Source organism: Hoplias malabaricus, chromosome X1 (assembly GCF_029633855.1).
Source record: "Hoplias malabaricus isolate fHopMal1 chromosome X1, fHopMal1.hap1, whole genome shotgun sequence".
Classification (NCBI taxonomy): domain Eukaryota; kingdom Metazoa; phylum Chordata; class Actinopteri; order Characiformes; family Erythrinidae; genus Hoplias; species Hoplias malabaricus.
Window position 1 is genome coordinate 20770295 of NC_089818.1, and position 20649 is coordinate 20790943.

Below are 20649 nucleotides of genomic sequence, written 5' to 3' on the forward strand. Positions count from 1 at the left end.
GTGTTAAACTATCTTTAAATTATATAGTTTTATATTTTATTGTAATTAAATAGCTGTAAAAAGTGCTGCTAAAACATGTGCTTCGATTTGTTCAGTCCTTAGGGATAATATTTTATCCAAAAGTACGTGTGAGTTTGGGTTTTTATGATTTAAAGATTAACAATCCTTAACGATATTGAAACTACACTTATAATATTGACAATTTTTTATTTATTATAATTCATGTTTAACGCTAAGCAAAAGTCAACAAAAAAATGACAAAAGAGCAGGGGATTATTTGAAATTTAATTCCAATTATATGTTACACCAAAATGCTTTAAAGGCTACGCACCAGTGATATGAAAGTGTCAAACAAATAAATACAGTGGAATTTGAGTTCCTAACTTGTGTTTATTAATAGTCGGAAAACTAATTTCTTACTAATTCAAGGAATAAGGTTTAAAAGACCGTTGGTCCCCCCCCCCAACGGTGTTGGGAAACTCTAATAGACGTCTTGCCTGTGACGTAGATGGTGGACAACAACTCTAGAAGCTGCACTTAATTTAATGCAAAATGAGGAAAAGGTGTGTTGTTTTTGGCTGCAATCATTCAATGTACAGTGGGACATCTGTGAACAAATGGCCCAAAGATCCCAAAATATCCAGAAAATGGACTAAATTTGTCAACTTTAAACGGGCACTTTGGAAAGGACCATCCGCTCACTCCGTTATCTGTAGCTCATTTCACTGGCGCTTTTCCAACAATATGGGCATGTAAGGACACCAACGAAAGGTGTTCAAGAGCCTTTGTAACATGGAGGTAAACAGGGTAAGGACACTCACTTCGCCTGTTTTAGTTGGTGTTAGTTAACGTTAGCTTGACTTGCTAAACTCGGTGTCTCAGATTATACTCGGCTACGTAGCTGCATTACGGAGGTTTATAGTGTCGGATGAATTCGAGTTCGACTTCGATCACATTTACAAGAATAACGGTACCTCTACATTTGAGTTTAGCTTATTGCTAGGCTATTGTCATGAATATTGTTGGTTATTTAGCTAGATACTGTCATAACAGTCAGTCATAACGGTGTTTTACCGCGGCGTTGTTCAGCTGTTGTCCACCAGTGACGTCACGGTCGCGTTCAAGAATTTCCGTAGCGAGCTCGGGTTTTTCAATTTAATAAAATTGTCAGTTTTAAAGCAAATTAAGCTGCTATTTTCATTTTAATTCATACTTATATATGTCAGTAACTACAATAATGTGAAATATTTATGGAGGTCCATTAAGTGGTGCTTAGCCTTTAAAACCTCTAATTTACATCTACATCTTATATTACTCAAAACACTGATTTCAAACACTCATTCATTATCTGTAACCCTTATCAAGTTCAGGGTCGTGGTGGGTCCGGAGCCTACCAAGAATCACTGGGCTAAAGGCGGGACACACCCTGGAGGTGTCGCCAGTCCTTCACAGAGCAACACACACTCACACCTATGGACACTTTCGAGTCGCCAGTCCACCTACCAACACGTGATTTTGGACCGTGGGAGGAAACCGGAGCTGATTTCAAACATTTGAATGCTAATTTACTTCTGAAAAGACATATTATATATGACAGTATCCAATGCCAGGTATTGAAATCTGGCTCATAGCACAAGAGAATACCAGACAGACAGATCTGAATCTGTCAGAATAATATGATAAATGTTATAACAAATCTGTCCTGAAATAGCACACGGTCACACTGCTGGTAGCTGAGTGTTAGAGGACATTTGATTGCGATGCCCTACTCTTATAAGGTGAGATTTAATTAAGAAATTTAAGATCAGTATCTGTATTGGCTGAAACTGAAGGTTTCAATATCGTTATCAACATAGTGCCCTCTCTATACTTTGTTATCAAGGTGTTTGAATAACAGTCCTGGGACTTTCATGTGCTTAGATCACGACCTATGCCTGCTGACCTTGTCCATTTTGCGACGGAGGTCTCGGACACTGCGATCCCATTCCTGCCGCTCCCTCTCAAATCTCTCAAGGAGTTCACTCCTCTCTCGGCTCCAGCGCAGCTCTCCGTGCTGCAGCTTCCAGCGCAGCTCCAGAGCCAAGCTGTGGCTGTCAGCGAGGAGCTTCTGCTGCTCCTCTCTCTCCCTTTCTCGATCCCCATCTCTCTCTTGCCTGGACGAATCCCCCCCACTTGATGACACCGGTGCTCCTTTAGACTCTTCCAGCTACCAGGAGGAACAAATACACACACACACACACACACAAAAAGAGATAAGTACAAAAAAGAGATAAGCATTTTTCTTGCATCATTCTTACCTCCCGGTTACAGATTTCTTAGCAGTCTAATATCCTTTAATAAGTCATGCTCTTTCCAAATTTTAATTGCACGCTAATGGGGATCTGCAGAGATAAATGAAACATGAGATAAAACTCTAGTTGTTTCGTTTTTACAAGGGAACAGCCTGGAATTTTCAAACACATGGATGGCCTTGGGATCTCCCACTGAACAAGTTACAAAGTTCCAGTCTGATGTTCTTCTTTCATTTTGCGTTTTCTCTAAAACCTTGTGAGAAGTGGTTGGCGGCCCGGTGGCTTAGTGGTGAGTACGTTCACCTTTCAGCGCTGGGCTCTTGGGTTCCAGTCCAATCTGGGTGGAGTTTCCATGTTCTCCCTGTGTCTGTGTGGGTTTCCTCCGGGATCTCTGGGATCTCTAGGATCTCTGGTTTCCTCCCACAATCCAGAAACATGGAGGTTAGGTGAACCGGCTTCTCTAATAACTGTCCTGGTTTGTGAATGAATGTCTGTATGTGTGAGTCAATGTGTGTGTGCCCAGATATGGAGTGGCGCTCTGTCCTGGGTGAAACCCTAGTGCCGGATGTAGTCCTCCAGGTGGACGGTCCTGGACGAGAGTATGTTGTGCGCGTTTTGCTGCCACTTCTCGCCAGTGTGTGTGTGTGTGTGTGTGTGTGGATTTAATGTTGTGTTGATTGTAAAGCGTCCTTGGGATCCTAGAAAGCCACTATATAAGTGTAATGTTAAATAAGTAAATAAAGTAAATAAAGAGGTTGCTATTATTCATGAAATGTCAAGCCACATGTTACATTTTAACCTCTTAACCTTGGGAAGTAACAGGGCACATGTAAAAAGGGTAACTACGTCCATTACAGTTACAGGGAAAAAATACAAAACAAGATCAGTGAGATGGAAAGAGGCTCACAGTGTTTGTGACGTTTGAGTCAAGCACATGCTCACTTTTAATAGACTATGACTTTGTTTGAAAGCCAAGCCTCATAAATATAGCCAGCTATTAATGGAAGTCCCCTTACTGCTGATGAGCAAAAGCTTCCAGAATCATGTTAAACACAGAAAAAGAAGGAAAAATAGTTAAAGGCTACAAACCTGTAGCTTAAAATATTGTAAATATTTACATTTTATATTTAAATATAGGATTATTATTTATATATGTGTAGTCAAAACCACCATGCTATAAATCTCTATATTAATGCAGGATTTAAAAGCTTTGGTTAAAACAGTGGTCCCTAATTGTGGTTATTTTATGAATTTTTTAGTGTCTGTGTTCTACAGAGTGGGCCATTTATATGGATACATCTTAATAAAATGGGAATGGTTGGTGATGTTAACTTCCTGTTTGTGGCAGGAGGGGGGAAACTTTTCAAGATGGGTGGTGACCATGGCGGCCATTTTGAAGTTGGCCATTTTTGATCCAACTTTTGTTTTTTTTCAATGGGAAGAGGGTCATGTGACAGATCAAACTTATTGGGAATTTCACAAGAAAAACAACTGTCTGTGCTTGGTTTTAACGTAACTTTATTCTTTCATGAGTTATTTACACGTTTCTGACCACTTATAAAATGTGTTCAAAGTGCTGCTCATTGTGTTGGATTGTCAATGCAACCCTCTTCTCCCACTCTTCACACACTGATAACAACACCGCAGGAGAAATGCTAGCACATGCTTCCAGTATCCGTAGTTTCAGGGGCTGCACAATTGCCTTCAGATGACCCCAAAGATAAAAGTCTAAGGAGGTCAGATCGGGAGACCTTGGGGGCCATTCAACTGGCCCACGACCACCAATCCACTTTCCAGGAAACTGTTCATCTAGGAATGCTCGGACCTGACACCCATAATGTGGTGGTGCACCATCCTGCTGGAAAAACTCAGGGAATGTGCCAGCTTCAGTGCATAAAGAGGGAAACACATCATCATGTAGCAATTTCGCATATCCAGTGGCCTTGAGGTTTCCATTGATGAAGAATGTCCCCACTATCTTTGTACCCCATATACCACACCATACCTTCAAGCGGTTTCTTGTGAAATTCCCAATAAGTTTGATGTGTCACATGACCCTCTTCCCATTGAAAAAACAAAAGTTGGATCCAAAATGGCCGACTTCAAAATGGTCACCACCCATCTTGTAAAGTTTCCCCCCTTCCATATACTAATGTGCCACAAACAAGAAGTTAATATCACCAACCATTCCCATTTTATTAAGGTGTTTCCATATAAAAGGCCCACCCTGTATTTAACCACTACAGCTCAAATACCAATTTGAATACTGCTGCGAAAAGACTCTTGTTTTGGAAGCCATTGAATGATACAGGTAGAGAAAGGGAGGGTCATTCTACACCTAACCACACCCCCCACAACAGTAACGGATAATGCTGTCCTGGTTGAGGATCATTGAATAGTTCAGGGATAAACGAGTGGAATCTCAAGCGGATAGAGCCAATGCTGCCACTTCGTGTATGAAACGGCTCAGTTGTGGTTGTGTACCTCTATCATTCGACTCCTCATCTCAACGCGGTGTATCTCCCAGGCCGCTCTCTCACTGGCCAGTGTCTGCTGCAGCTGACAGCGTCTCTGAGCCTCCTCCCTCAGCTCTGCCCTCAGCTCCTCCAGCAGGGAGCGGAGGGCATGCAGTACCCGCCTGCTGTCCCCCACCTGAGGGATCAGAGGGAGAAGACAAGGGTAGGAAAAGACTGATTAGGTTCTAATAATACATATTTAATTTTCCCTCACGGTTTTATTTTTATTTTTCTGTGTTAAATTCAGCGAAAATAATGCTCTCTATGAGCAGGTCTCTCAGTACAGTACTGTGAGCTTGTGAGTAAGTAAAGACTAATATCATGCGCACGAGTGTGTGTGCATGTGTGTGAAGAAGAGAAGGTGTGGGAGCCAGGAGGTTAATCAGAATACAATACAATACTTTACATCACCTCTCCTGTGGTATTTAATTAACACCACTCAAACATCTTACAGCCCACCAAGCACTAGCTGCAGACATAGTTGTCCACTCTTGTATGTTCTGAAGTGTCGGTGAGAGTTCTTATCAGCCTGCTTCTGCTCTATCCAACATTGTGAGCTCTCTCCTTGCTGAGAATGCATTACAGTGCAGAATAAAAACAAAAGCAAAGGAGCCAAGATGGTACACAGACTGCTACTCTACTTTGCAGAGACGAAGCGTTACTATATATACATTTTAGGGCCTGAATGATACATTGGTTGGCCAATAACATCAACTGATATTGGAGACCTGAATTAACTTTGTTGTTTTGTAAATATATGCTTATTCTGAGATGGGTGCTTGCATAACATCTCCAGAAAATACAGAATTAAAGTTATTTAAGACTAGGGATGTTGTAATGTGCTCAAAAAACCATCTTATATAAGTCCTACAGTCATGCTTGTGGTATAAATGGAGCAGGCAACAAAGGCCTAGTCCTTTACATACACCAAGAGATAATTCAGTAGTTTAATACAATGATCCTCAATGAACGATTGCAAAGATGGTAGGTATTTCACACTCTGAGGTGCTGTTTCACACTCTATGGGGACGTATTAGAGCTCATGACATGAGTATCTTGCACATATGTAAAAGCATCTGTGTCGGTACATTTTAGAGTAACATGCTGCGTTCTAGACGTGTTTTCTGGGATGTTCATACATGTGTCAGCATGACAACACCCAGCATGAGTTACAATAGCATAGCTGTGTAATCAGTGAATGTGAGTACTACATTGATACATACCCAGTAAACAAGGAACGTCCCTGGATGTTCAAAATAGGTCTAAAAGTAGTCTGTCCGTCAAGGACATATTTTAAACGTCAATGGACGTCAAAAATCCATCTTAATAAATTAGTTAAGTGGTGACCAATTGATAACGTCAGTGGACGTCCAAAACTTGTTTTATACAAGTAATTTATTTCGGGACGAATTAATAACGTCAATGGACGTCCAAAATACGTCTAATAGTCTTTTATCAATGTCTGTGTTTGGACGTCTTTTCAACTTTCATTTTCAACCTTAAGAGAACGTTGATTAGACGGCAGTCATTACGTTATTTCAACGTTGAATCAACGGCTAATTGTTTACTGGGCAATGTGCAAATTATAACAACGAAAGCCCTGTTATGTAGTGGAAGAATTGCAAATTTTGAAATTGGCTCATCTGGTGTCCTACCTTTTGCAGGCATCAACTTATAATGAGCATATACCGTATTTACAAACAAGAGCTCATTATCAAAAAGAGAAGATGATTAAACATTTGACATGCGGTTTAGAGACCGTTTATGTAGCTGAATGTTCTTATAAATAACTACAAATTAGATAATATAAGACCAAAAAGACCTTTCTGACATAAGTGACATAACAATTCTGCATTTCAAAATGTATAAAAGGAAGCTGTACACAAAACATAGCACTTAGGCCTAATGAATAATGGATGGGGACAGAGTGAGTGTTTTCTGCTTCTACCCAAACAAGGCTGTGGACTGCGGGAGCTAGGACACTCAAACCTTTTTCTAAAAAAATGTCCCCAGCCACTAGTTTTTTCTTCCATATGTTTACCCAACACTCTCCATTACTTTTATTGAAAAGCATAAACAAAGGAAGGAAGACATGGCAAGAAAGTAAAATGTGAGTGATCTTATTTTTCTGTATTTTATCGGTATTCTCTAATTCCAAGATTCACCAATGAAAAACAAGTCCATTATGGTTGCATATCTAGTGGTAGCCAATGGGCCAGGTTTGCATTAGTCCAGAACGAGATGTATATAATTATCCTTCTTAAATAGCATCACAGCTTGGAATCTTGCCTAGGTCACAGTAATATGTAAGATACTATTGTACGGTACCTGTTTCTGATACTGGAATCTTTCTGGAGAGGGCAGGAGTGATCCAGGCTCAGGATGGTCTCCCCATGTAGGCTGAGGACACACTTTCTCCTCCCGCTCTGTTTCTCCTTCTCCATGTTCTACCATCATCCCCACTTCTGGAATATTCTCCAACCGCTCAAACTGGTCAACAGGATGAGAGCATTTAATAATTCACCTCTGACAGTACAGTAACGTTTATGAGACTAAATAAAACTCACATAGACTTTTCATGTACATATACTAGGGTGACCAGACGTCCTCTTTTACCCGGACATGTCCTCTTTTTTAGACTTAAAAACGTCCGGGATTTTGTTTTTCTAGAGCTTACATAGAACTTCGAGAAGTTTCGTTCACAAACTAGTCCCGCCCTCCCCTACTCCGATTGGTTCGCTTGAGTGAGAAGGGGGCGTGGTGAAGTAGCATAAAATCTTCTGATTGGACGTCTGACTGTAGCGCTACCATTATTGGTCGATATCCTTCTCTGTAAACATTTAATTGGTCAGTCTGCACGTCAGTAGTCCTTGTTTACGTCAGGCAAAGCTCATGTACATACCCCACCCCCCACGAGGCGTGTCCTCTTTTTCACCATCTCAGATCTGGTCACCCTAACATATACACATGTATATAAAGGGTTAATTAAACATGCACCAACTGGCTTAAGGACTTTGTTAAATTAGCTGACATTAGGTCATGTGACATTAGGTCATCTGGCTTAATCCTAGTCGCTGTTCGTGCACCACTTCCCAAGTGAGGTAATAGGCAGGAGAAGAAGCCAGGGCTTCAACATGGAAATTGAAGCTTGGAGCCAGCCCCAAGCCTCACAGACTTTTTATAACAACTGAATCTTTAGCTCTGCGTATGTCACAGTGATACATTGCTGAAGATGTGGCCAGAGTGTAAGGTCAGATTCGTTGAAATGCTGAACAAAAACAACAATTCATTAATGCAAAGCTCAGTTACGTTCTCCTAATGATTTATGAGGTAGCTACAAGCCAGTTCACTGAGATGCTTTGCATCACAAAAGGAAATACAAAGTTTGGAAAAAATATTTAGAAACATTTATGTAGGTACTGTATGTGTCAGTTGTCATGAATGGCAGCATACCCTTATCAACAGTTCCCTTCTGCACTTTACTATAAAGACTGTATACATGCTTTTAGAATCGGTAAATAAATCTGCAATCGTCATCCCAAAATGGATGCCACTGTTGAGTGTATATGAGTAAAGTCAATACGTGAGACAGTTCACAGTAATCATAGTGGTCTGTTTGCATGCCTCATGCAGCTATGATATAAATCACTGGTACATAAACAACCCCATACAACCCCAGCCGTTCAATTCCGCAAATTCCCTTCCAGCTCAATGACTCCAAACATTATTGATTTGCTTCATGAAACCTCATAGGGATGTGAGAAATGAACATTTGTTTATAGGGGAACACTACAGCTGCCAGGCCCAATAGGCTGTGAAATTAGAACATCATGCAAGATGCGCTATCACAAAATGTTGATTGTTCATTATGTAATCTAATCAACTACAAACTGACTAGGGTCAAAATTAAATCAGTAAATCTTTTCTAACTTAAAAACTGTTTTTCGGCATCTTTGGTGGAAATCCACAGCCTACTCCTTTAGTGCATTTAAGCTGCTCTCATATCACTTTTCATATTCATGCTACTATTTGTAGCCGTTTTAGCTTAAACTCGCCATCAATTAAAGGCCAAATCCCATCCATCAGAACTGAACAGGCTCGACTGATATTGCTAAATTTGGAGCCAGAACACTTTCTTCCAAAACTTGAAGATAATTAGTGAATTCAGGTGCTTTAAAATGCACCCGTCTTGGACACACGTTCAACAGTGCGTTAAGATCCTATAAATGTGATGCAGAATTGAAATAGACGCTCTGGAACACTCGGGATTAAGGTCATCATACTCAATGCCAATTTGATTCTAAAATAGAGGGGATAAATCCCTCACAGCTTTAGGCTGTGGAAAAATGGAGTTCTCTGTAGAGATGGAGCTCCATCCAGTTCCTTCAGGATGAGATGGAGTGGTGTGGAACCTCACTAATGTTCTCGCGGTTGAATGTATGTTCCTACATTTAGTGTAAATCCTGCCAAAAATAGTAGAGGCAATAAAATGAATATGTCATTTATAAGAAAAATGATAGTTTCCTCTACATATAAACTAGCAATGTGGACTGGGCTCCTTCAACATCTCCAGAAGACATTTGTGATTTGATTCTCCACTGAGCCTCACCTCAGCATGAGTCCCCTCCTCGGCAATGTCGGTCTTGCGGCCAAGCCTCCAGTGCATGAGGATCCAGCGGAGCTTCATGTAGACTATGATGGTGTTTTGCCGGAACAGACGTACTTCCTGCTGTAATAGAGCTCTTTCCTGAGGCCACGCCAGCTCGTGTGATTGCAGCCCTTGCAGCTCCAGACCACGCCGAGCTTCCAAACGTCTCCTTTCCTCCTCCTCCAGAGACAGTGTGAGTGAAAGAAAGAAAGAAATATGGATACGGGAATAGATGAGAGTCAATTTCAAAGCCATTTAAATGTACAGAAACAAATGGATGTGAATTACAATACCGAAATTCATCAGAGACATGTAAAGGGAGAGCCACTGTACCTCTATCACCTGCCATTAACGCAACGTCATTGGAGAGTTCAACAGGCTTTGAGGAGAACACCAGTTGTTAAAAGTGTTTTGTTAACTAATAGACAACTGTGTTGGTGTCAGGGAGAGAAGAGAGAGTGAGGCCTTTTACACTGATCTGAGTTTAATTTGGGGGTCTCTTACAAAAGAGAAGTGAGCTTTTTCTACTCACAGGAAAAACACACATTTAATATAATTTAATAATTTAATATTATTTTGCAGTGAAACATTGTACTGCTTTCTAATAGAGCTCATTTATGTAGGGCAATATTTTTAGTGTCAAGCAACACCAATTCATCATGACTCCACCTGGCCTTGAGGAGTACTTTAAAAAGTTCCTTTCACATTTGTCAGAAGCGTGAACTCAGTCATATGATCTCCTTACTACAGTTCCAAAGACAAAATATAGCCACAGAGCGAGGGCGTGTAGGTCAGTGATATTTAATATTACACTTTGTTGCACAATGCAAGGTTTGACCTTGTGCCCTTGCAGCTATGGATCTGACGTGACGTATCATTGCACTACAACTTCAGGTGAGTAAATATGGCAAATTTGGACAAAAGTCCCAGCACCCTTGCTCTGAAAAGGGAGATTTAAGATCTCATTAAACATTTATCACACTATAAAAATGGGGCAAAACGACTGATATAATATTTAGTGTGTTTTTTCAAGAGCACAGCTGGAAGTTAAAACAGGTTTACTGTTTATAAACAAGGATCTCCATATGATTAGTGGAAATGAACATTCACGTATGTTTACGTTCATATTCATATTCATTCATTCTGAAACCATTTCCAGTTCAGGGTCATGGTGGGTCCAGAGCCTACATAGAATCACTGGGTGCAAGGCATAAACCAACCTTGGAGGGGGCGCCAGTCCTTCATAGAGCGACACACACACTCGCACATTCACTCACACACTCACACCTATGGACACTTTTGAGTTGCCAATCTACCTACCAACTTGTGTTTTTGGACTATGGGGGGAAACCTGGACACCCGGAGGAAACCCACACGGACACAGGGAGAACACACAACACTCCTCACAGACAGTCACCCGGAGGAAACCCACGCAGACACAGGGAGAACACACCACACTCCTCACAGACAGTCAACCGGAGGAAACCCACGCAGACACAAGGAGAACACACCACACTCCTCACAGACAGTCACCCGGAGGAAACCCACGCAGACACAGGGAGAACACACCACACTCCTCACAGACAGTCACCCGGAGGAAACCCACTCGGACACAGGGAGAACACACCACACTCCTCACAGACAGTCACCTGGAAGAAACCCATGCAGACACAGGGAGAACACACCACACTCCTCACAGACAGTCACCCGGAGGAAACCCACGCAGACACAGGGAGAACACACCACACTCCTCACAGACAGTCACCCGGAGTGGGTCTTGAATCCCTGGAGCTGTGTGAATGCGACATTACGTGTGCTACGCCACAGTGCCGCCCCATATTCATATTCTTAAATTTATATTCAGCTACTTTTCAATTGTTAACATGGGCGAAATATAGAAGTACAACAACTCCTCCATTTTTACAAGGTTTTTCATAGGTTTACACTCAAAGAAATGATGTCCACTCTTAGTTTGTTAGTTTGTAAGAACAATTAGGCAGTCAGTATAACATCATTGATGTGGAGTTACCATATATGATTAGATATACACAGTTCATTGATAACACAGTGTGTGCTCGGGGTCGGTCTGAAAATCACTTTACCACTATTTCCATACCCGATGGCTTTCATTTAAATGATCTGAAATAAGATCTACAGAATAAAGCAGCTCTTCAGCTGAACATCATCGCACTGTAATTACAGCTGCTTATCCGTGGATGACCTTGTGGAAGTTGTGGAATATGCAGTTAATGCGGGTCGTCCTACCTGAGTGATGGAGGACGATAAGATCTCTCTCTCCTCCTGTCCAGCTCTCAGCCTCCTCTCTGGGTCCAGACAGAACTGCACCTCCCTGGCAGAGGTCCCCATGTCTGGCAGGCTCGGGTCCCGGAGCTGAACCCATGACAACACAGACACACATCTCATATTAGGTTCTAGACATGATAATTTAACAACATGAATTCATTCTGTATTAGCGGAAAAACACCTCTGACTGTTAAATTATTTACAAGCCTGTTACATAATCAATCATTTTATATCTGCTGTTTTATTACATTACATTGTTAATATTAGTATGAAGCACTATTAAATATCAGCTAAACACTTTCCCTTTTCTCAAAATATAGCTGTAGTACAAGTGTAGTGTCCAACGTTGGTTAGTTTAGTTTGTCAGTGGATAATGAATGCTATATTACTAACTACATTAGCTATTCCAGTACATTAATTCATTCATTCATTCATTAGCTGCAATCCTTATCCAATTCAGGGTCACGGTGGGTCCAGAGCCTACCCGGATTCACTGGGCGCAAGACAGGAACATACCCTGGAGGGTGCGCCAGTCCTTCACAGGGCAACACACACACACTCACACATTCACTCACACACTCACGGACACTTTCAAGTCGCCAATCCACCTACCAACGTGTGTTTTCGGACTGTGGGAGGAAACCGGAGCAAAGTAAAACATGATATGCTAATTTAATATCAAACAAATGTATGTATTTAATTACTTACATTAATATAATAATACAATACCATTAGATCTAATATAGAGTGTTTCTACACCTTATCTCCGTCTAAAATTACAGGCCATTCTCAACCAAATGGAAGGGCATGCTGTGAGTGATATTTTAAAATAAAATCACAAAAAGTGCTTGCAGTAAGTGCATCAGCAAATAATGACAGTCGGTGCTGTGCTAATTCTCACTGTGCCTCACATCTAAACCTGCACATTCATTTTTCCTTCTTTTGAAATGAACATAGAAGTAAGCAGCCCATGGCCTGGTTCTTAGCAGCAGCTCTGTGGGGAGCTCGTGTCCTAATAAAATCCTCTCAGGATCCCCAATGTCAGACGCAAACAGACGGAAATGCAGAAGAGCTAATTCGACATGCCAGTCCAATCCTACAGCCGTGAAACCAGCTTTGATTCTGCTCTCTATAAAAACATACTTCATTCTTCATCATTCTTTACTTTCTATTTTGTGAAACTCTGTGGAAATATTGCAGACAATCATAACGTCCTATTACTTAGACGAAGTAGCACTTCAATATGTATTCAACAGCTGTTAAACTGTACTAAAACACTGTCTCAAGATGCACATAATTACATTACCACAATTTTAAAAAAGCTAAGATTTTGAGGGTTCGTTTGCACCAGCAAATGTTAAACAACCCACAGTAACAATTTATTCATGAAGCTGGACTATTTGAAATCTGCTCACAGTCATTAATGTGTATGTATCAAAATGAAGCATAGATACTAGGTGGATGAACGCCAAAATGATTTCGTTTGAGCAACTGCTCTATAATATTTTGAATATTGAATGTGGCTGTGCTTTTTTAAATTGTTATATAAAAAAAAATAAAAAATTCTGCAGCAGAGATGTATTCCACTTGCTCCACACATTGCCCTATACTTTGTGTAAATTTTCAATTGAAAATGTTTTCAAAAGCCTTTTCAGATTTCAGCATAAAAGCCCCTGTGCTCTCTCCCAGTGTCTGTGGTGAATGAGTGGCAAATGAATATAAGTAATGAGAAATCAAAACGACCTGAAATCAAGAGAAGTTGAAGTGAGTGGAGTGACCTTCACAAACAGAAAGTGCACCACAGATGAAGTGTGACTGTGACCGCCAGTACTGCATAGAGCTAGCTATTATGTGTAAACGTATTTTATTTAAACCTAAATATATCTGTTTCTTTTAAAATGCCCAAATCCATTGTCTATTCTTGTCTCCCTTTTATCCTTTTATCCCTTTATCTCTTTGATGTTCTTTGGGAGTTGGCATATATAAACTATAATGGCCTACAAACTTTTTTATTCTTTCAGAATTCAAAGAGGTACTACAGAAATCAGGTACATGATTAAAACTCATCAGCGCTATCTGCAGGCTGGGAGGGAGATGAACGAGGCACTGACCTCGAGTCTGACACTGTGGGGCCTGGTGTATCTACTGAGTGCGGCGGGCCCCAGGGCCTCCGGGCCAGTCTGACGGCCTAGGGACCACTCCAGCTCCTGCCTCCGCCCGGACTGTGAGTGAGGGGTAGGGGGCACAGGGGAGAAGGAAGACAGGGGTGGATGGGGTCAGGAGTGAGAGGGTGGGACGGGTGGGGGTGGGGTAACGAGGGGAAAGGAGATGCATGGAGTCGATTGTGAACGACAAAAACGGAAACAACTCACGAGAAGACACAGAATTTAAAAAGGGGTGGGGCAGTAGAGGCGGGATTTAATGCATAACATAAATGGAAAAAAAAAAACAGGGAACTTATAAACACACAGTTGATTTAAAAAAAGAGATGATGATGGAATAAAACCATGGCAGTGAAACAGAAACAGAGGCAGAGCGGGCTACAAGACAAAGAAAAGCGCAAAAAGGAAAACCAACTTAAAGATAACGCTGTAGGAGAGTGATGAGAAGAGGACGAGTATGAGGATGAGCAGAATCATGGGCTGAAACATCTGAAGGAAATACAAAGTTAGAGTGTAGTGAAAGAGACAGACATAGGAAGAGGAGAGAGCGAGAGAGAGAGTAGAGAGATGAGAGAGAAAGAGAGGGAGAGAAGGGGCAAGGGAGGGAAAAAAGAATGCAAAACTCTTGTTATGAAGCGCATGCAATGAGGGATACATGAGTCTAAAAAAACCAACAACCAAAACTGTGCAGTGAACGTTATGCTAAGCGCTAAAGGCATGCACGCATGTGAGCTGTTTGCCCATGTTCTGTGGACACATATCTTAGCCATGCTGTAGAAGCAGCGTGCAAGTTAGCCAAAAGTCTTCAGCATTAATCGAAGGCCGTACTTCTTTTACCAGTGAGGAATATCTGACTCCACCTTAATGCATGAGGTGCAGGCCATTGCTTTGTACTAGAAGCCGAGACTGTCTGTAATGGTAGTTGGTTTAAGTGCTGTGTTGAAAAGCCTCTGAAGTCATGTCTCATTCTGTAGTCTGCATCGTGACCATATTAGGAACGCTAAGCAGATTTCTCTATGGGAACTATGGCATTTCCTAGCTACTACTTCTGGAGAAAATTAACGACCATTTTGGACAAACCTGGTTGGTTTGAGGGGAGTGTTTTGCGGAGGTTGCTGTACTTCAGATGTAATTCAGTGTGAAGCAGTGTTAGCTAGTTAGCTAGTATTAATATTTTAGCTCCTTAACAACCTCACAGTTCATAGGATCCTATGACACAAAGAAAACTTTGTTAGAGCTGTGCTCTACAGCGATTACGTTCTAAAATGGAGGATTTCCTAATAGGGGCCTGATGATTTCTACAAAACGACAACACAACTTCAGAGGTCTATAGCCACCCAGCTTTACCAATAGTTCCAGCAATAAACATAAACCAAAATATAACATCATCCAAAACCAGAATTCTTTGTAGTGTTTGAGCGCAGAATCTGCTTCTTAAACGTGAAAAACATTTTGAATGGAAAAACAACAGAATACAATCAAGCAAGCGATTTGGTGACAAGTTGACTCATGTCCTTATTGCTGCAGACGCAATAGCAGAGAGCATGTGAGAAGCGAAAGCAGTGTCTCCAAAGCTCCAAAGCCCTCTGACAACATACCAAGAAGGAAAAAAGTAAGAGGTGAATGATGTAATCTGTATTTCATATTCTGAGTTCACTGTTCATAAAGAACCATTAATGACAGTACCATGAAAAAGTCAGAGACCATCTGGGATTTATTCCATTAGGGAAATATTTCTGAGGTGATTTTGTTTACTGTTAGATGACAACTCAAGACTATGGTCCGTTAACATGCCTCTGTCCCTCTGTTGAGTGTGTTGCAGGCATCAATTTATACACAGGGGCTGGACAATGAAAGTGAAACACCTGGTTTTAGACCACAGTAATTTATTAGTACGGTGTAGGGCCTCCTTTTGTGGCCGATACAGCGTCAGTTCGTCTTGGGAATGACATATACACGTCCTGCACAGTGGTCAGAGGGATTTGAAGCCATTCTTCTTGCAGGATAGTGGCCAGGTCTCTACGTGATGCTGGTGGAGGAAAACGTTTTCTGACTCGCTCCTCCAAAACACCCCAAAGTGGCTCAATAATATTTAGATCTGGTGACTGTGCAGGCCATGGGAGATGTTCAACTTCACTTTCATGTTCATCAAACCAATCTTTCACAAGTCTTGCTGTGTGTATTGGTGCATTGTCGTCCTGATACACGGCACCGCCTTCAGGACACAATGTTTGAACCATTGGATGCACATGGTCTTACTGGTGCAATGCGCAGTTAATGAAGATTGTCCACCAGGCTGCTCCAATTTAGCCATGACACCTCCCACACTGCAATGACAGGTGTTTCAGTTTCATTGTCCAACCCCTGTATGTATCAATCTATTTCACCGCTGAAGACGTGGAAAATCACTTCTCTGTCCTTTGGTCTGTTAAATAAAAGGTTGAGGGAACAAACAAATAATTTTGTTTTTCTGTTTTAATGCATTTTTAGGAAGTCTCAACATTTCTGAAAATGGGGTTTGACTTTGCCAAAGTACTGTATATTAACACACACTCCAGTGTTTTAGTGTTTACTTCTAAAACTTTGAGTAAAACAGCAGGGTCAACCAAAGTTTTATTTGGCTTAAAACATGCTTTGGCTGGATACTGGATAATATTCAGAGATAATTGATGTCAAATGCTGCATATATTAAGTTGATGGTGACAAGAACCAGTTTTTTTCAGAAAACTTTAGCAAAGCCCTATTGCTAATGTCTTGGCAACAAACAGTGAATTTGTATTTCATTTAATATCCTTCCAAACCAATTTCTATCACCGCTACTGAGAATTTCCATAGAACAGACCATTTCACATCAAACCATTCTGAATTCCCTTGAAAGACTGGATATCAAGGTTGAACCAAATTTCCCCAAAAACATGTTTAGGGAAAATCAGCTAATATATAGTTATATTACAGCTGTAATGGCTCAGTGTTGCCTTGCTTATAAAAGCATATTGTGCACCAGCCACTGGCTCCAACTTAACAGGCCACGCGGTTGATAGTGGCCCTTTTTGTTCTTGACCCTGACCCTGACACAGCAATTCAGCAAGAAGCCAGGGGTGAGACACTGGGTAGAGATGGAGAAGAGTAGGTGTAGACACTGTAAAGTGTGGGTTTTATTGTAGGAAACTGCTTTGGGGTTGTGGTGGGACAAAGGTTCATGAAGAGGTGGCAAGGTGGCCTTTGGCTGAGCTGGGTGGTGTAGCACAGTTTAGTTAGGCTCTTGGTGAAGCATGGTGGTGGTGGTATGGTCTACAAAGCCTCCATCCGGCTCCAAGTGGCTCTCATAAATGTGTGAGATATGTGTATAGTGACCTGGCTTCTAAGACTTGCTCTGCCACCATTCTGCATTAATAAATTGTTTTTATTAATTCTTTGAAATTTGCATGAACTCCTTATATGTGACTGCTTTAAGCTGAAAAAGCCAAATATTACAACGATCAAAATGTCAATGTTTTATTTTATACACATATTTAGAAAGAGGACGACTAAAAAAATAAAAGTGGATAAATGTTAGGATGTGTTCAAACACAAAACAATCGATTTCCCAATTTTTCAAGTGAAAGCAACAGAAAGTATGTTATGAATGAGCCAAACTCAATGACTGAAGCATACAGAAGCAATGGGACTGTCAGTCTCTATATGATTCACATGCTTAGACATGCCATTGTTTATGTCTAGACCCATCTATGCTGTCTTGCCATAACTATCGTGAACACAACAGAAACAGTGAAGTCCATCAGATCTGAACAGGACACCCATATAATAACATTAATTTCACTTTTAAAATAAATGAACATAGTGTGTCAAATATACAGTTTTACATGGATTCCAGTGAATGTACATCAGGATGGGTGTGTGATTAAAGTTATTTTGGAAACACAAATTTGTACTAAATCACTACTAATTTGTAATTTAAATGGTATTAAGTTACACTTAAAAAACAGTAAGTGTAATAGTTATATGTTATTTTCACCACTCTTCTTATACAATCGAAGTGTATTTCTCTGAGCTGCCTGACTGAACTCTGAAACACATTAATGTGTGTCAAAACAACTTAAAAATTTATGAAACAATAAAACACAATCATGTCCCAAGTAGCATGTGACAGCAGGCGCTACAAGGTTTAAGAGGAGATGAAGGACAGAATGACATATATAACCTACCTGGAAGTCCGTCACCAGGTCCCTTCCCAGAGTTCCGATGGGTGAGTCACGAGACATGGAGGTGACTGTGGACAGGAAGCTGCTGGACTCGGTGAGGTTGGGCATGGGTGAAAGGTCGTCAGTGCGTTCCCTCAGACCCTCGCCCAAGTGGTCCACTTTCTCCACGAAGGAATGGAGTTCGGCCCGGAATGTGCACATACGAGCATTGATGGCATCCAGCACCTGAGAGTCAGGCTTGGGTTCGGTTGTGTCCCCATCGCCTCTGAACTCGTAAACGTCCCCAGCAGTCTGGAAGGAAAAGGAACATGCATCAGGTGGTTCAAGTCCTATGTTACTATCCATTATGCCAAATGTGCTTTACTGAAGCTTGCAGAATCCATGTAAATGATTCAGATGCTAAATATGTCACTAGACCAGCTTAAAAAAACGTTATGAAAGGTTGTGAAATGAAAGGAAATGTTATGAAAACCCACTGATTACAGTAACTTCACCTACCCCGACAGAGTCGGCTCCAGTTATAACCAGACGTCCCTCACAGATCAGACTGTTAGTGTCTGTGATTAGCCGCTCCACTGTTTTTCCCAGCCGTTCTGCCTCCCTTTTAATACTAATGAGCATCTCCCGATCTTCCCGCCTCCGCTGCGCAAGCTCCGCCCCTCCTAGCTCACCAACGTCCGATGCTTTCCCACCACTCCCGAACCCAGAGGTGGCAGTCTTCTCGAATGGGTCCTCAGAGTCGCTCTCACCACCCACAGGACCCTCCCGTTTGGGATGGAGCATCAAGAGCCGTCCTGTCTCCTCCTCCTCAGCGTCCCTGCTCTCAGCATCACTGTCCCGGGGGCTCCCGGTGCGCAGGCCCAGGTGGGCAGCCAGGTCACAGCGCTGTACATTGGAAATTAGCACGCGATTCTCATACTGCAGCTTCATTACCTTCCCGCTCAACTCATCAATCTGTAGCCGAGCAGCTTTCAGCTCCTCCTGCAGGAGCCCGGCACCACTCGTTGGGATGATCACCCCTCCGTTACCACCATTACCCCCATTTCCAGGCTTCAGGACACTTGTGGCACCTTCAGCCTCACCATCACCTGGCCCAGGCCCAAACTTGAAGCGGTTGAGCTCAGTGGTCAGTTGCCTGTTATGGTCCTCAATCTCAGAGATGGAACGTCGAAGGAGCTCAGCCTCCTCTTCCACAAACTGCAGGTGGCGCCGCAGCTCGCTGGCCGACTCCAGTGCCCCGTCTGTGCCATACGGAGAAGTTGGCACACTGGAGAAAGGCTCACGGCCGAAACAATCGCGCTCATACTGGGATCGCAGGTCCTCATTCTCGGCCCGTAGGCCACGGTTCTCCACCTCCAGCTCTACGATCTTGCGCCCCAAAATATTGGCCTCCTCCTCGACCAGCCTGAGCCGCAAGCGTAGCTCAGCCTCTCGTGTACTGTGTGGCCCACCTCCTGTCACTTCAGCCAGGGGCAGGGGGCTGTCCACGTCCCCGTACACAGACTTGTACTTCTGGAGCTCCTGCTCCAATTCATCCTTCTCCCGGCCCACTTTGGCCATTTTCTTACGCATCAGGGCAGATTCCTCTTTAGCGAACTGCAGCTGACAGCGCAGGTCTGCACTGTCCTCCTGTGTGAATGAGGAGAGTCAGGTCATAACATTTCTCATATTAATGATATTTAGCTGTTATAATAATTATCTGAAACACCAAAACGACCTTTTATGTTACTTTAACCTACACTTCAAAGTTCTTCTACTGTAAAGTTACGTTTTTCAAGGTACAAGGATTTATTCTGAGAGTGATGATGTATTGCGTAAGAGTAGTGTTTAAAAAATACAAACCTGAGTAAGAGATTTCTTGTCCTTGAAGGTTTCCCTGCTCCCCCGTCTCCTCAGTGCCACCTGAAAGAACAAGGAGAACCAAAGCCATGAGAAGGGAAAAGAAGAAGGGAACACAGCTTATGTCAGCAGAAGGTACAGGACGGTAAGCCTGACACCCCACTGACAGTTGATATTCATTTTAGAATCGCTGTGAGTTGAAGAGAGAATGCTGATGGTGTTGTTATGTAAGAACAGATTAGAGATTAGTTATAAGAAGAGCACAGAGGTCAGATAGATATACATGCATCTGATTACTTAACAAATTTACATCATTTTCATACTGGCAAATCATACTGTTTTGTTCAGCTGAAAGGACAACAGTGACATTCGTGATTTTTTTGGCCAAACCATAGCTTTAATGCATTAATCAGAATGTACAGCACTGTGCAACAATTAGGATTTATTTGTCATAACTATTGTCTCTTTAACATTATATACAACAACAACAACGTAAATATGAAATACTACAATCACTGACCAAAGTTTGTACAAGCAGTTATTACTATGTACTATATTCTATTACATACATTCATAGTTATTATAAACTTTAATTTATAATAATAATAATATAATAAGTTATGGGCGGCACAGTGGTGCAGCAGGTAGTGTCCGGGTGACTGTCTGTGAGGAGTGTGGTGTGTTCTC

The 20649-nt window shown here is 41.8% G+C and overlaps 1 protein-coding gene across 1 annotated transcript in view; it reads right to left on the reverse strand.

Annotated features, from left to right (window-relative positions):
* Window positions 1-20649, reverse strand: part of LOC136675566 (microtubule cross-linking factor 1-like) — a 73965-nt gene that overhangs the window by 16340 nt on the left and 36976 nt on the right. Inside the window, exons 4-12 of the mRNA XM_066652185.1 lie at window positions 19966-20025; window positions 18622-19752; window positions 18127-18414; window positions 13871-13981; window positions 11721-11846; window positions 9417-9635; window positions 7136-7297; window positions 4776-4943; window positions 1943-2206 (exon numbers count right to left, since the gene is read on the reverse strand). Of these exons, the coding sequence (XP_066508282.1) occupies window positions 1943-2206; window positions 4776-4943; window positions 7136-7297; window positions 9417-9635; window positions 11721-11846; window positions 13871-13981; window positions 18127-18414; window positions 18622-19752; window positions 19966-20025 (2529 nt within the window). The remainder of the gene's footprint in view (window positions 1-1942; window positions 2207-4775; window positions 4944-7135; window positions 7298-9416; window positions 9636-11720; window positions 11847-13870; window positions 13982-18126; window positions 18415-18621; window positions 19753-19965; window positions 20026-20649) is intronic.